The sequence below is a fragment of the Xenopus laevis genome, chromosome 4L, assembly GCF_017654675.1.
Source record: "Xenopus laevis strain J_2021 chromosome 4L, Xenopus_laevis_v10.1, whole genome shotgun sequence".
NCBI classification, from domain to species: domain Eukaryota; kingdom Metazoa; phylum Chordata; class Amphibia; order Anura; family Pipidae; genus Xenopus; species Xenopus laevis.
Window position 1 is genome coordinate 15,549,233 of NC_054377.1, and position 17,799 is coordinate 15,567,031.

Sequence of the window (17,799 nt, forward strand, 5' to 3'; positions counted from 1 at the left end):
GGCTTGTATTCCAAAGGGCGTTAGAACCTTTTCCCTGCTATCAGCTAATTGGAACTGGTTCTCTTTGGCACCGCGCTGGGTGTGTAGACAAACAGTTGATATTTCATATCCTGATTGTACTGATTGTGAGCTGATCATTGCTCATAAATGGGTTAACTGCTGCCAGTTTGTACTTGTAGAAATCTGCATCCCTGCCACGAAGTTTGCTTGTAAAAAAAAAAAAAAAAAAGTGACATTTATAGCTACAGGTCTTGCAAGATTAAAATTTATTTTATCCATGTAATTTCTCTTCATTCAATTAAAAGGCATGTACCCACAAGTTAGTGTGTATGTGGCTTTTCGGGAGCTGCTTTGCAAGCTAAGGTTGGCCACCCATGCCAAGTTCTGGGCTAACTGGTCTGATATTTAATACAACTGGCAGCTAGTAGATGGCACTGAGTCAGGTAGTTGAATGTTAACCAGTCTCATACACTCCAAATTGTTTGATTGGTGCTCACTGCAGGATGATGAAACATTTGTCATATTAATAAATACCCTTGAATCCATGTGCCTCCTTCTCCCCTGTGATAACACAGCTAACCACATGTAGAGAAGGGCAGGCAGAGAATGAAGCACACACAGGCAGAGTATGACACACACAGGGAGCATAGGCCAGGAAGAGTATGGCGCAGACACGGAGCATAGGGCAGGCAGAATATGGAACACCGGGAGCATAGGAAAGACTGAATACAGCAGGAGACAGGGAAACCTATCCGGGCAATAAAATGAACAGTTCATACTGTGCTACATACAGTGACACAGTGCTGGTGCCTCTCCAGCAGTTTGTATGAGGGGTGAACAATGTGGGCACTTTCAGTTTGAGTAAGAGATGTGAAATGTACAGAGTTTTGTAGGTGTGAACAATGCAGGAGTTTATAGTCTGAATTTGAAGTGTAAACAATGCAGGGGCCAGATAATCTCTGTGATACTATTTAAGAGTAAGGTCACACTGGGCGTTTTGGGGAGATTTGGTCGTCTGGCGACTAATCGCCTTGACTTTGCGGCAACCAATCTCCCCCTGTTTTAGCCAGCGCAGAGTGAGGGAAGGCGTTTGGGGAGGTTGGTCGCCGCAAAGATGAGGCGATTAGTCGCCAGGCGACCAAATCTCCCCAAAACGCCCAGTATGACCCTTAAGCTTAGATAGGGTAACACAGTCGCAGCAGGCAGATTTTTATGTGGGAGCCACACAAGGGGGGGTACTGGCCGCCATTTAGACATCACAGATCTATAGGGTTTCCATGGCTGCATTGTACTTGTGAATCATTAATATGATACGTGTCACCAGAAGGTCCATCTCTGTCCATTCTATTATATATTTATTATGAATGTATGAATATATATATAATATATTTGTTATTCTTAAGCAGAACAGGACAAATTCGCTACACAATTTGTCTGAATGATCCATTTACTTGCATAAAATGTTGATGTATTCTTATAGAAAATATTACAAGATTTGTCTTCATCTTTTCACGTATATTTGCTGTGTATTGTGACAAGTGTCTGTAGCTTACAAATGTGCTAATTGCACTTCCATGTTAACAGGCTGAAGTTGTTGGTGATGGCTGCTAAAGCTTAAAAAAAAAAAAAAAATCTGTTTGCCCCAAGATATAATTTTCTGTGATCGACAGGTACACTGTATCTCCACAGGTACCCCTTTGATAGCAGTCAGTTTTATTGCGTATATTGTTCAGTAGTTGCCAGGCAGCGTAGGGTTAAGGAAACAAGGAGCCTGACAAGACCCCATTGCGTTTCCTGCATTACAAAGGAGCTCACCTCTACAGATCTCGGTACATACTTCAGGTGGAAAGACAAAACATTCCACATGTTACATGAGCCATGCTGTGCTTTTCAGAACAAGAGTTGTATTTCTTACCCCCCTCTCCTCTTCAGCTTTCCATCTCTATACAACTATATCCTGACAGCGTCTCTCTTGGAGGACTTTAGTCTGTCAATCAGATAGACATCTGCCAATGAACAAGCCATGGGATACCTTCCTTCCTAGAATAAAGTCTGAAAGATCCCTTATATAGGCTTTGATTGAAGTTAAATGGGTACCTAGGGTTCTGAACGTGTAAGGCATTTGCTCCTGGAGACTTGTATTCATGGCTGATCAACTGTAGGCGAGACCAGACCTTATGTTAATCTGTTGTGATGTTCCTTGAAACCACTCATACAAAAACTTAAAGGGATCCTGTCATCAGAAAACATGTTTTTTTCAAAACGCATCAGTTAATAGTGCTACTCCAGCAGAATTCTGCACTGAAATCCATTTCTCAAAAGAGCAAACAGATTTATTCAATTTTGAAATCTGATATTGGGCTAGACATTTTGTCAATTTCCCAGCTGCCCCTGGTCATGTGACTTATGCCTGCACTTTAGGAGAGAAATGCTTTCTGGCAGGCTGCTGTTTTTCCTTCTCAATGTAACTGAATGTGTCTCAGTGGGACATGGGATTTTAATATTGAGTGTTGTTCTTAGATCTACCAGGCAGCTGTTATCTTGTGTTAGGGAGCCAGTGGCGTAACTAGATATTACTGGGCCCCACAGCAAATTATTTTTCAGGCCCCCAAAATTTTTAGCAGTTGACTTGTTTTACCAATATTTATTTAAACTGTATATGAATTAGGGCCTCGTGGGGCCCCTATACCTCCTAGGCCCCCCTGCAGGGGCAGGGTCTGCTTCTCTATAGTTACGCCCCTGTAGGAAGCTGTTATCTGGTTACCTTCTCATTGTTCTTTTGTTTGGCTGCTGGGGGGGAAAAGGGAGGGGGTGATATCACTCCAACTTGCAGTACAGCAGTAAAGAGTGATTGCAGTTTATCAGAGCACAAGTCACATGACTTGGGGCAGCTGGGAAATTGACAATATGTCTAGCCCCATGTCAGATTTCAAAATTGAATATAAAAAAATCTGTTTGCTCTTTTGAGAAATGGATTTCAGTGCAGAATTCTGCTTGAGCAGCACTATTAACTGATTCATTTTGAAAAAATTTTTTTTCCCATGACAGTATCCCTTTAATAAGTGAGAGACATTTGTTCTACACTGTCCTCTCTGTACACTGGGGCTCGTAGGTAATGTCTATCTAAAATCTATATTTATTTCAAAGTATCACCCAGTTGGAAATGTCTTTATCGATGTCATTAGAGTGCCACACTGATCACTGCAGGGATGTATTTATCTCAGATGCCACCCTAGGCCCTGGATCATAGGACCCCCTCCACAATGTGTGGAATGATGTCATGCATACAGTGCATATGATGTCACTTCCGGCACTCTGAACTGCACCCCCAATGGTCACATACTTTGCCAATAGAACTGGTCTTTGCTCTTCTTGGTATTTGTTTAGAGCCACTGATAACTAACATGGCTGTGTAGTTGTTTTATAACAGGGGTCCCCAACTTTTTTTTTTTACCTGTGAGCCACATTCAAATGTGAACATTTTTTGGAGAACAACATAAACATGCTAAAAGTTCCAGGGGATGCAAAATATAGGCTGAAGCTCTGTTTGGCCAGACCATGCCATTAAAGCTTACCCTTAAGTCAAGACTTCAAAAAGAAGCACCTGCTTTGAGGCCACTGAGAGCAACATCCAAGGGGTTGGAGAACAACATGCTCAGGAGCCACTGGTTGGGGATCATTGTTTTATAGCAATGTTTTTTTTGTTGACTTTTAGATCCTCTATGGTTGAGAGGAAGGACATATTGGTGGGTTAATAAGCAGATAATTTAATCTATAATAGAAGCATTTTCCCTAGGACAAACCTATGGATTGGGAACCAAAAGTTGCTCCTCATGCTTCTGAGAATGGTTCTCTTATAATAGTGACATATAGTAAATAAATATACTAAATAAAACAAAGTGCAAAATTGGTTCTAAACCAAACTGGATGATTCTCAACAGAACCCTTGCCTTGGAAAATTGTAATTCTCAGAATACTTGTTATGGTTTCCTGACTATTGTCCAACGCTACGGCTGATGGCATTTCCCATAGACTTAAATGGGAAACACAAAGCTGAGTTGATACTCATCCTTCCAGCCCCAGAACTGTAACTGTAGCCTTGTTTGGGTCTGAAAAGCTCCAGTAGTGGCAATTGCAGGTGAGTTTAGGCATTTTTTAGACATCTGCAAAATAATTATGGCACACAGGCTGCAATAGAACTTGGCTACTATTTATGGCAACAATAAGAGCAGTGAGTTTCTCTGAACCTGAGATTATTGCTCAAAAGTGAGGTGCAATCATTAGCTTGAACCCTTAAAGTTTAGGGAGTTCTACATACAGTATTTTTGATCCTACGTCCTCCTGCATATTATTACTGGTTTATCATGTACTTGGCACATGATGCATTTACTTCTTTTTTTTTTTTACCAAAATAAACTTATTTCCCTAGGCCAGGTACAGTAAAGATTGATATAATATAAAAATTGAATTCTGCATCTTTTTAAAATAAATATATATTGTATTTTTACTACTTTATGGTTGAAAAAAGGTTACAGGCGCTTGAACATTCAGTCTCAGAAGGCTGATTCCAACCCACCCTCCCTTTTGCTTTAAATTCAGCAAAACAGGCGTGTAATTCGTTATTGAGCAAAGTCTGTAGGGGTGCTTTGTTCAGGTCTTAATTAAGGGCTTTGAAAAATCTTACCAAAAAGGAGGGGGGCGATAAAAATCCTCCAGGGTTATTGTTGTCTGTCCCCATTGGCCGAGCAGGCCGGCCTTCCATTGGTGCACTTTGCATTCTGAACACAACTGACACTTTTGTTCGTGGTTAATGCAGGTGAAAGAAGCCAATTATGAGCTGTGGGGTTTTTATTTTTTTAATTCTTTTAAAGGGCAGCTGCAACTTGATCAAACTGAAGGAAATATGGAGACCTGTGTTTATTCCTTATAGTTTAAAGTATGATCCCTTATCCAGAAACCAGTTATCCATAAAGCTCCCATAGATTTCCTTTTTCCACTCTAATAATAAAACCGTACCTTGACCTAAAGCACAGTGATCCAAATTACAAAAATATTCATATAATATACCCCAGGTCCCAGTTGTTTTTCATGGCATTTGTGTATTGTAGATATATAGGTTACTAGGACCAAATGGTCTGAGGGTTTATGTGGTGTTAGAGCCAGCTGAATATTCAAAAAATAAGCTGTAGCTGTTTTTCAGGGTAAAGTACAGACCTTGACAAATTGTTCTAGGTAAATAATTCTCTTTTACTGTTCACCCTGAGGGCAAGTTCACACTAGTGATTCGATGACTGACATAGAAGTTTTGCAGGAGATGCTGCTCTGACTTGCACCCGTCTTTTTGATTGAATTGTTTAATCCTTAAAACGAATTTAAGGCCCCTTTGCTGAGAGGCAGATGATAATCAGCTACAGTGCCAGACTTGATTGGCCAAAAGAGGCCATGCTGACCAATCACCCAGTTGGAAATGTCTTTATCAATGTCATTAGAGTGCCACACTGATCACTGCAGGGATGTACTTATCTCAGATGCCACCCTAGGCCTTGGATCATAGAGCCCCCTCCACAATGTGGGGAATGATGTCATGCATACAGTGCATGTGATGTCACTTCCGGCACTCTGAACTGCACCCCCAGCTGTACCGCCGGGATTAAACGCCAAGGGGTATATTTATCAAAGAGTGAAGTTAATAGTGAAATTCCGCCACTAGAGTGAAATTCCGCCACTCTCCATTCATTTCTATGGGATTTTTATAGGCGTATTTATCAAAGGGTGAACTTTCACTTTCACCCATTGATAAATACGCCATTCAAAATCCCATAGAAATGAATTGAGAGCTGCGGAATTTCACTCTAGTGGCGGAACTTCACTCTTTGATAAATTTACCCCCAAGTCTCCACAGCGGAGGGGATTTTTAAAATTTTATTTTGAAAAAATATTAAATCAAATATATAGGCACCCAAGGTCCGTCCCCCCAAAAAGCTACCTAGGCACATACCCTCCGATGGCTATATATAAATATGGCCCTGCTGTGTAGACTGATTTACTTGTGTTAACCTCAAACATGGGTCTCCTGGACTTGTATATTTTAGAGTTGGTGGCACTTAAAATACTTCAAATTCCTTGAAATGTCCCTAAAGGGCGACCACATGTTCTTATAGAGATCACATCAAATCACCACCACAGGCAGTTACAATTCTTACCCAAAAAAATACACAGTCCCATGTCTGGAGAGATTCCCCATGTCAATATTGTGGGTTTTTGGGGAAGATTTGAAGATATTTCAGAGGGCTTTAAAAACACCTGGGAATCACTTGGTAAAGTTAATAGGATATAACCTATTTCCCATTTTAAAATATATTTCCATATATGTATCAATTTCCTGCTTTATTCCTCTCCGTTAGAAACTAATGCTCCTGGCGTGGACTTCTAGAAAGTCGTTTTCATACTTGTACTTTTAATTACATATTTCATTTAATTTGTTCCTTGTGTGGAGGTAAATGGGAAAGAACTGATCAGCTGGAAGCAAAATCTCCCAAGTGACTTTGAACATTGCTCGAGTTGTTTCCTCCCGACTTTGGCTTCGGCTCAGCACGTCTTGATTTGCCAATGTTTGTTCTTCAGTTTTCTATTTCCGCCATCTTGGACACTTTGTAAGCCCCAGGCAAGTCAACATAGAGCAACTAGAACTAATTATGGCAAATGGTTTTGTCTGTCAAAAGCACAGACTGGCCAAATGTATTAAGTCTTCTGGGAGGGGGCCTGCCTGGGTCCCACACACAGAGTTGGAGGCCTTGTAGACAGTAGAGGTAGGAAAGGTGGGGGATAGTGGAAGTAGTAGGGCAAGATGGCAATAGTAACATATCATATCTGCCCTAATTCCTTCCAGTTGTGTAGCACAAATTTCTTCCAACTTTTTTTGCCCAGCTCATGTAAAGAAGGTTCTGGCCCCTTTTTTGTAAAGCATTTTTAGTCACTCATATTTGGTTATCTTCAGAGCACTGCTAAAGGAGCAAATAAAGTATTACAAGGGAAGATTAGTTCGTACTTAATTAGTAATTCTAAGACAAATTAGCCCTACAGACAGTATTGGTCCCTGAGCTGTTAGTGTTTTTAGTGTTTTCCCAGGTAAATATACTCATAGACGTCTGAAAATAAGTTTCCAACTTATTATTGTGGCTGAATGATATCTTATTTGGCGTGGTCTGATGGAATTGGGTTACATATATACCTAAAGGTGGCCATAGACGCAAATATCCGCTCGTTTGGCGACATAGCTAAACGAGCGTATCTTTCCCCGATATGCCATTAACCAGCATGGTTATATCGGGGCAATCTGATTGTTTGGGCGAACGATCCGATTACGATGTGCAATGGGCTCCGGCGGGATCGGTCGGGTCAAAATCAAACCTGACCGATTGACCAAACGACCGATCTCCGCTGGACGAAAGCTGTCGGCACTCTCCACACACGATCCAAAAATCGTACGAATCCTCGATTCGTACGATAGGATCTGTGTGTCTATGGCCATCTTAAGTAGTTTATACATGTGGCCCTTCATTGGCACTCAAGCATAGGGTTGGTAGGTGTTTTACCCAATGGGAGATGGAGCTGACCTAGGAATCTAGGTTCTCTGATATTGGCCATTTACACTAGGGTTATGTTCACCAGAAGCCAATTAAACCCTGTGTAGGGTCAGATTTTTTGCGATGTCCCACATTTTCTGACTTCACCCCCTTTGACTCCAGAACCAGGAAGAGACAAGAAAGTCTAGTTCTGATTGCGGTGAAGCAATGATTACAAGTTTCTCAGGAGTATTTAGCTGTTTATTGGTGTTTTTCTGGCGGAGCCCCAGCCATAATTTGCCAGTGCATATAAGGATTGATCATACCACTTTGGCTGATGGAATGTCTTTTGCTCCAGATGAGAACATAAATCATTTGTTTTCATCCCCTTTTTAATTTCCCGTTTAATGCCAGCATAAGCAATGAGATATTTTGATTGGCCATGTACAGTACTGAAAGGAATACTCAACCTTTGAATGTGTATGTTGACGTTAAAAGACAAGACAAGCCCCAAGTAAATGTTAGCTTGTTTAGTTACCATTAGGCCATAAGGTTGTTGCGCAGTTTGAGGGGGTCTGTGTGTGCCGGTTGTCTGGCCAAGAGCTACTCCTCAGACTTAGAGGGGGAAGAGGGTAAAGGTGGCCATAGACGCACAGATAATATCATATGCAAGAATTTTCGTACGATATTTGGTGCGTGTATGGTGGGAAAAGAGGAGACCGATATTGGCAGAAGAATTGAATATATCGTTGATCGTGCTGTATGGAAAATTTTGATTGGGTGCCTTTGAAGGCATCCAAACATTGGCCATTGTTAGTGCTGAATCATCAGATACAGTTAGAATTCTATTGTTTCTATACCTGTATATCTGACGATTCAGCTCTACACGTGTGTATTGAAACGAGCAATCTTTCTTGGAAGGATCTATGGCCACCTTAAAACTCTTGTATTTTGGCAAGCACTTCACAGTCCACTCGTCGAGTAAAAACTTCAAGTTTATTTCAGTAGATTAAAAACACATAATCCTGAAGCATTATACCCTATGACTACGTATCTGTGATACGAAACGCGTCAGGATTAATATGTTTTTAATCTACTGAAATAAACTTGAAGTTTTTATTCGACGCGTGGACTGTGAAGTGCTTGCCAAAATACATGATTTGATTATACACCAGCTACGGGTTCGGGGCGATGCACCCGGGCCATTCGTCAATTATAGTGAGTACGGCCTTTTTCCCTAATTTGCAGAAATTGAGTTAAGACTGTGCGAATCCAGGAGCGTAGGACCTGGGGTTTAAACACCCAGGTCATCGGCCAAAAAGGGTGAGCACGATATCTGGATGAAGGCTTATGGCTGTCTTTTTTTTTTAAAGAAATAATAAATAACGATATAATGGATTATCATTAGAAAAGCAGGGTTTCCTCTAAGATTTAGAATATGCCAAATGCCTTATAATATATAGGTTGAACTTGGACTTGTTAATTTTTGTGAATGACACCTTAAAACTCTGGAGCAATCCATGAATTTAGTGGGTTTTGAATGGGGAGCTGTAACGTAAGAGACAGGGCTGCGTAGAAGTTAATGGGATTTGCTTTAAAATACAGCATACAAGATGTCACTGAGTCTTGGTGGTTAGTACTACTGTCTTTTAATATTCCTGAGTTTGATTCCAATCGGAGAACTATCCAAAAACACATACAAGCAAGTTAATTGGAATGGAACCAAATGTGTGTTGTGCGACCTTAGATCGTTAGCTCCACTTTGGTAGGGACTGATGTGACCGATAGACAATGACTCTAAAGTACTGTGTTTTAGTGATGTGCAGGTCAAGAAAAACTCACATCTGACCCTAACCTGCTGCTCCTCCACCCGCACCCGACCATAACCCGGCACGCCTCTGACTATAGACCCATGCCTGGCCCTCTATGATAACATGGAAGGGGCGGGCCAAGCAGGCACAAGTGTATAAAATGCGAGCACTGGGACAAAAATGTCGCGGGCGGGGAGAGCAAAAGGAGAGCTCAACATGAACCTGCCTGCGACTCGACAATTGTGTCTGGAACCCGCCTGACATGGTAAACCGGCTGTTGGTTCTGTATAAGTATAATGATGAAGTATAATAGTGAATTCTATATCTCTAGTACTTCTAATTGCCCATATACAGAGAATGAATGTTCTGTACACGCTAGCAGATCCATATGCTGCAAAATCGATGTAAAGGGAAAATAAATCTACTTTTGAAACGGTTTTATTTTTAACTTTTAAGCACTGATCGTGCTAATTACTACCCTGGCATTATTTTCTCTGTTTTGTTTTTCATTTCCAGTCTCATTATAAGGCATTTTTATTTGTATTTGGTAGGAGGAAATAGCCTTGTTATAAAAACACTAAATTTTTTCCATTTTAAGGCTCAATATCCGTCCCGCTCCTTTGGGCTATTTCTGTTCGACATTGGGTGTTTTTAAACCATCAAGGCCCAAGTATAAAAGTGTCTGGGCTCGCTGGCCTTTGATAAACACGCTCTTCTTTGTTTTTACAAGATTTATTTTCCTAAAACCATTCTCTGCATTTCTGGTAAAAAGAAATAAAAATGAGGGATTGCTAAAGAGAACCTTTTTATAGATGCGTTTTATCGACTTACTGTTCTCATTCCTGAAATATCCCTGCCAGCCACATGAACTAATAAAGATTCCTAGCTGAGTTACAGGTCTCATTCATTTAAATCATTCATTAGAGTTCAATTTGCTTTCTCTACATAAAAATGTGTAGCTATTACCATCTTCAAGCTGCACACACAAAAAATATTATATAATATGTGTATATGTACATACACGTATAGTGGGAAGCTTGGTTTCTTTGGTTCTGAGAAATTCAAATTAAATTGAAGAAAGTGTTTGGCACTAAAAACATTTGTTTACCCCAGACCAGCATTTCAGCAGAGATTGAATGCTCTGTATATTTAAGGGTTCTAGATTATTATTCTTTAGATTATCCAGATCAATGTTTTTGCCACAAATGTTATCAAACAGGTCTTGTATTATTAGTTTTGTTTATATAGTTTCACAGTACAGGTATAGGATCCCTTATCCGGAAACCCGATATCCAGAAAGCTCCGAATTACGGAATGGCTGTCTCCCATAGATTCCATTTTATCCAAATAATCCAAATTTTTTAAAAATGATTTCCTTTCCCCCCTCCCTCTTTTTTATTTTTATTTTTTTTTCCTCCTCTTTCTTTCCCCCTTTCTCCCCCCTTTTCTTTGTTTCTTTTACTCTACATTTAACTCCGTTATCTTATTGCTCTCTTATTCATGCTTGAACCTACATATGATATCTTACGATTTTCTGTGACTGTACTCATGCAATAACATGTTGATTTTTTTTTATTGGAAAATCAATAAAACATTTCAGTTTAAAAAATGATTTCCTTTTTCTCTTTAATAATAAAACAGTAGCTTGTGCTTGATCCCAACTAAGATATAATTAATCCTTATTGGGAGCAAAACCAGCCTATTGGGTTTATTTAATGTTGAAATTAATTTCTAGTAGACTTAAGGCATGAAGACCCAAATTACGGAAAGATCCGTTATCCGGAAAACCCAAGGTCCTGAGCATTCTGGATAACAGGTCCCATACCTGTATTATACAGAGATTAAATGCAGGTATGGGACCTGTTATCCAGAATGCTCGGGACCTGGGATTTTCCAGATAAGGGGCCTTTCTATAAACATGAATCTCCATACTTTGCTTAAAAAAATAATTGAAACGTTAAATAAACCCAGTAGGATTCTTTTGCCTACCATAAGGATTATATGTGAGTTTGGATCTGAGATGTTTTATTATTACAGAAATCATTTCATTTGACTTATTTGATTAAAATGGTGTCTATGGTAGATGACCTTCCCCTAATTGGGAACCTTCTGTATAACTGTGTTCTGGATAATGGATCCAATACCTGCACGTCGTTCACAACAGTCCCTGCCTTAGTGGAGCTTACAATCAAAGGTCCCTTTTGCATTCACACTATACTCTTGTTTATCAGGAACAAATTAAGCTGCTTGTATGTTTTTATAGTGTGGGGGTGAAACAGAGGAGTCCAACAAAGGCATGGGAAGAAAATATAAACCCCTTTAAGGTAGTGTTGTGGCTGGAATCGAACCTTGGATCCAACAACAGAAGGCAGCTCTAACAGTGCTAACCACTGTGCCTTTTATTGAAATATTAATTATAGTCTTAAAACATGATATGGCAACTGCTTTTTGGGCAGACTGAGGTACAGTCACTTGACATCCAAAAATACAGGTCCATGCAGCAGAAACGGTGGCAGGTCCATACAGCAGAAACCTTTTCACTCTAGGGATCGGTGTGAGGGCCAAATTTTTTGCAATGGGGGGGGCTTTCGTCTGTGAGAGGTGCATAAAATCAAAGACGCACGCCAAGTCAAATGCGGGCTCGGCCCGGTGGCCCAGTTCAAGTATGTCAACGGGCTGGTACTGGTCAGCGAACCCCTGAGCGAAATTTTATGAGTATAGGAATATCATCGGCACACAAGAAATGCGTTCAGCAGGGCAAGCCCTTGCAATTTTATTTAATGCACGGTGCAACGTTTCAGGGACACTCCCCTTTGCCAAGCATAGTGGAGTGTCCCCGAAACGTTGCACCGTGCAATAAATAAAATTGCAAGGGCTGACCCTTGATAAAAATGCATATCTTGTGTGCCGGTGATATTCCTATACGTTTAACTGGAGGTTGCCGATTCCCCCATCACGGAGCACCAAGAGGAGAGATTTGGGAACGTATTGTGTGCGGTATTTCCATTTTCTTTGGAACTACATTTTATGAGAACACAGAGCTTCCATAAACCTTTATAGGAATGCGTTGGAAGTAAAGGTATGAGTTCTTTTGGCTGAATATTGTTTTGGGCGCTTGTTGTTCCATGAACTTCCCATTTATACCTTGTTTGGGGCTACAATTTTTTTTTATGATGGTATCACTTTCAAAGGTTTCCTTAGAAGAGAATATTGACACCTAAGTGTGCTTTGTGATGTCCTGCTCGGCTGAGGTCACCAGAAGATACCACTGATTGATGAGCCTTCATTATCATCATGCAAATCTTATCTCTTGACCTCTACCGAGCTCCAGGTTATCATAACAAGTCACAACTCCATGAAAGGAGCTACTTTTCAGGTGGACCATGGAGCTGTGAGATTACAGTGTCCATTTTTCTTTGTTGGTATTGTGTGCTCATGTGTAGCCAACTTTGAAGCTGGTGATGCTAGACCGAATCTGTAGACGTTTACAGGCAAAGACCAACCAGTTGTAGTTGTAATCCAGATATATTCACTTGAATGAGGAACTTCCGTTAGTCGTCAAAAAATGCCCATTGCAGATCTCTTTCTCATGGACAGTGTGTTGCAGTTTGATCACCATGTTATGTAGCCAATGAAACATTTTTTATTTGTGTGCTATAACCTATAGTGCAATGCCTACCACCAGGCTCATCTAAAGGCCAGAGATGAGCCTTATGCCATTTTTGCTAACCTCCAGCCATAATCTGCAGAATCTTCTTGCTCTCATAGCTGAGCAGTCTGGAGACGTTGACTTGGGTTGTACATGTGCATTTATGGCTGTTACAACATACTTTTATATTATAGCAAGTTGTTTAGCATTTGTTTTTGTTTAAGTTTATTAAGCCTTTCCCTTTCAGAGCTGTGATATGTTGCCAAGAGGCCTGCAACGCATTACTGAGCAGAGCAATAAACACATTTCAGGCTGCTGATTGAAAGCTTCTCCCGCTGGGGGACAAATGGAATCCTGGTTTCATGATGAATTTCTTTTTCATTGGGTGAAGCAGAGCCCCATTGTAAATGGCTATAAAAATATGCCTGGCAGACCTTTCTCTGGTGTTGATGCCCCTTGAATATTGCCATCTTTTGGTTGACCTGAAAATGTAAATGGCCGGCGGGATGGCACTCTGAACGATTATTTTTTCGAAGACGGCCGAAGTTTCCTCCCGCTGGCGATTTACATTTTAGCCAGCGGGGAGGCAGTTCGCGGAGATTAGTCGCCCTGAAGAAGAGGAGATTTGTAGCCGGGCGACTGATCTCCCCGAATCTGCCTGTGTGCCCTGACCCTTAAAGGGATACTGTCATGGGAAAAAAACATTTTTTCAAAATGAATCAGTTAATAGTGCTGCTCCAGCAGAATTCTGCACTGAAATCCATTTCTCAAAAGAGCAAACAGATCTTTTTTTATATTCAATTTAGAAATCTGACATGGGGCTAGACATATTGTCAATTTCCCAGCTGCCCCAAGTCATGTGACTTGTATTCTAATAAACTTCAATCACTCTTTACTGCTGTACTGCAAGTTGGAGTGATATCACCCCCTCCCTTTCCCCCCCAGCAGCCAAACAAAAGAACAATGGGAAGGTAACCAGATAACAGCTCCCTAACACAAGATAACAGCTGCCTGGTAGATCTAAGAACAACACTCAATAGTGAAAACCCATGTCTCGCTGAGACACATTCAGTTACATTGAGAAGGAAAAACAGCAGCCTGCCAGAAAGCATTTCTCCCCTAAAGTGCAGGCACAAGTCACATGACCAGGGGCAGCTGGGAAATTGACAAAATGTCTAGCCCCATGTCAGATTTCAAAATTGAATAAAAAAAATCTGTTTGCTCTTTTGAGAAATAGATTTCAATGCAGAATTCTGCTGGAGTAGCACTATTAACTGATGCTTTTTGAAAAAAAAACTGTTTTCCGATGACAGGATCCCTTTAAGGACCATTAATGGGATCAACTGATCAAAGAAGAATAAGTCAAACATTACTTTGAGTAAGGTGGCGTTCCCCCCCCCCTTTGCCAGGGGCCAATAACTTACACAGTAGGCTTTCCTTATGAATTGCCTCCTAGAGCTGAGCTGAGAGAATACGGTGGTCATATATGGAGTTGGAATGGCAGCACTAGACTTGAGAATCAAATATGGCACTCACAAAGAGAACTATGTATATATACCTTGCTCTAAATTTAAAGATTGTTTTTGTTTGATTGTTGACTTCAGTGAGGCACATTACTCAAATACCTAACATGAACGCACAACTTGACTTTTTTTTTCTGAGATACTAGAATCCCCCCCACACCCTTGCAGATTGTCACACTAACACAATATTAAATGGGTGTAGGGATGGCACGAGGTCCAGCACGGGCAACTTGTAGCATGATCATCGTTAGTTGGAACCTGCAGATATGTGATGCTTAAAATACAAGAGCGAGAATTATCCTTTTCCTACTTGGGACCTTTGCCAATGCAAACAGTAACACAATATGTTTTATTATTGTCATATGATTGTGTGTTTTCTTTTTATATGTTTGGCTGTGTGTGGTTTGTGGGATGCTTGAGGGTATTCCTTTTCTCAAGAAAAGTAGCAGTGCTGTTAAGCTAAATGTGCTGCTGTTTGTGCGACTCTGAACGCTTTTCCTCCAATGAGCCATGATTGATATCTAGGGTGTTTTACTTGCCATTACCCACTGATAACTTGGGACTTGTTTTGGGCCTTGTTTGGATAAAATCATTTAAACGTCAAATAAATGTAATAGGATTGTTTCCCTATCAATACAGAATAATTATATCTTGGTTGGGATCAAGTAAAAGCGACTGTTTTATTATAGCAGGGAAAAATAAATTGAGATTATTTGGATTAACTGTTTTCCGGATAACTGATCCCATGCCTCTATTTCATTGTACATTCTTTCATTCTCTTGTTTTAAGGTGGCCCTACACTGGCCATTCCTGTATTGTATCCAACCAGTGTTGGACTGGGATGCCGGGGCCCACCAGACCGTGGGCCCACTTTCCAAACTATTATTCCTCCTCGCCTCACTTAACCTTCTTATTATTTATACTCTTATTTATACTCTATCCCCTGTGTTGACTGACAGTCTACAGGAGGCTCTGTTAGTCCACAAACCTGGTTTTTATACAACCAAAACATGCCTCCAAGCCTGAAATTCAAAAATAAGCACCTGCTTTGAGGCCACTGAGAGCAACATCCAAGGGGTTGGTGAGCAACGTGTTGCTTGCGAGCCACTGGTTGGGGACCACTGTCTTTAGGGCCTTCAGGGCCAGCTCAACAACCCTGCCTGCTTGCCTGTTAATAAGGTGAAGCTTTTTCATGGTTCTGCTCTGGATCACTAGGAAGCTGGAGCACATTAACAAGTATCAGTCTAGAAATAATGTCATTATTGAAGGGCTGGTATCAAAATGTCTAGAGGTAAAAAACTGGGGGTTGGGGCTGTATTAGCACATTCATTTTGAAAAAGTAGGAAAGGTATGGGTCCTGTTATCCAGAATAGATGGACCTGATGGGAAGTGGTAGGGGGGCAATTTCGGCATCTTAACATTTTCAGCAGTGGAGAAAAAATAAAATGATACCTGGTGCAGTAGGCCTGCAATATTCATGAAACTGTAGTCACAGCAAAGCTGCTTCTGCTCACATCTCACTTGGACTTTGGAGCATCATGGAGGATGTTATTCCACTGACTGGTCAATCAATAGCTGGATCATTGCATGGCTACGCTGTTCCCAAGAAACCGTACATTACCTAACTGACATAGGAAAGGCTGCTCCTTAACCATTTCATATAGGACTGTAGCCAGAGTCCTGCCATGGAGCAAGCTGCTGTTCCACTCTTGGCTTTGGAGGTGCTCTTGGGTCTGTACTGAAGTCTCCCCGCTCGCTTGTTGTTTTACTTGGTAACTAAAACACCAGCGCATTTTATCTCTGCATCACATCATTACTGCGTTGCTAAACTCCCACATTTACTTGACTATAAATAATAACCGATTTCTATTTTAGAATATAAAACTTGTGTTTGGAGAGTTCCGATTGGTTTTTGATGTCTCACAAACACGAGGCAGAAATAAATCAGTTCCCTACCCTCCGAGTTCTGCAAGAGAGTCTATGACTACAGCGACTGGTTCAAAAGAAATGACGGGACTTAAAGGAGAACTGAAATCGAAAAAAAAAGAATATGGCTAGAAATGGTGTATTTTATATGATAAACTTACTTTAGCAGCTCAGAGGTTCAGCAACCCCTTAATAATAACAATTCAAGTCTTCGTTGTTGGGCACAGGAGCTCACCATAGTTTGAGAGTCGGCAACACTGCACATGCTCAGTTTGTTCTGGGCTGTTGTTGAGAAACTAAGCTTAGGGAGTCATGGAAATCATGTATAGACTGATGCTCAATGCACTGGTTTCTGTGCTGCCGGGCAACTGATAATTGGAATTCATTATGTAACGGGCGTTGTGTTGGATTTTACTATTTATATCTACTGTATATTGTGAGTTGGCCCCTAAGCTCAGGTAACAGCAGCCCAGAACATGTACAGAAAAGATGATTGGGAGCTACAGGGGAATTTTATATGTATACAGCTATGGGATCCTTTATCCCGAAACCAGTTATTCAGAAAGGCCGGTTACAATTTATTCAAATAATCCAAATGTTAAAAATGATTTCCTTTTTCTCTGTATTAATAAAACAATACCTTGTACTTGATCCCAACTAAGATATAATTAATCCTTAATGGAAGCAAAACCAGCCTGATCAAAGTGGATAAATTTTCTGGTTGCGGGTCCGGTTCTTAGAAATTGGTTCCGCACAGGACTCTAGTTTATACCATATCAAACCAGAGGGAGGTGGACAATGTCATTTAGTTTAAAATGTGAATCAGTGACTAGTGGGAGCGGCATTAGGAGGCCAGATTATGACCCCAAGGGCAGTCTTTTGGCTCTGCACTCAACACATGTAGGATAAATGTTCTGTGCAACAGATTTTCATTTAGAGGAGGAGGAAGTGCAATGACAGTAGCGCCACCGTGTAGGTCGCTGGTATCTTTTAGTTGTAGTTCAGCAATATTTGGAGGCCCAACTGCCCATTGTGAGACTTTAATGCTTTCCATTTTTCTTTCCCACAGAGACCTCAGTATGAACAACATCACCAAGCTACCTGAAGGCACATTCAATGGTTTTCCATACCTTGAAGAACTGTAAGTGTATATATATATTTGCTATATATTCCTGATAAGGGGTCTCCTACTTGTTCTGTCTCTAACAGCTTGCTTTAGTAATCAGACAGTCTCACATTTTATAATAAGACTGTTGTTCCGTATGAAGGTCTCTGAGCAACTCTGGAAGGACCTGATTCGTCAGTCTAGTTTCCGGGATTTGGGG

At 40.8% G+C, this 17,799-nt stretch overlaps 1 protein-coding gene across 1 annotated transcript in view; it reads left to right on the plus strand.

Moving 5' to 3' along the window:
- lgr4.L (leucine-rich repeat containing G protein-coupled receptor 4 L homeolog) overlaps positions 1–17,799 on the plus strand; it is an 80,038-nt gene that overhangs the window by 22,041 nt on the left and 40,198 nt on the right. Inside the window, exon 2 of the mRNA XM_018257462.2 lies at positions 17,544–17,615. Within this exon, the coding sequence (XP_018112951.1) occupies positions 17,544–17,615 (72 nt within the window). The remainder of the gene's footprint in view (positions 1–17,543; positions 17,616–17,799) is intronic.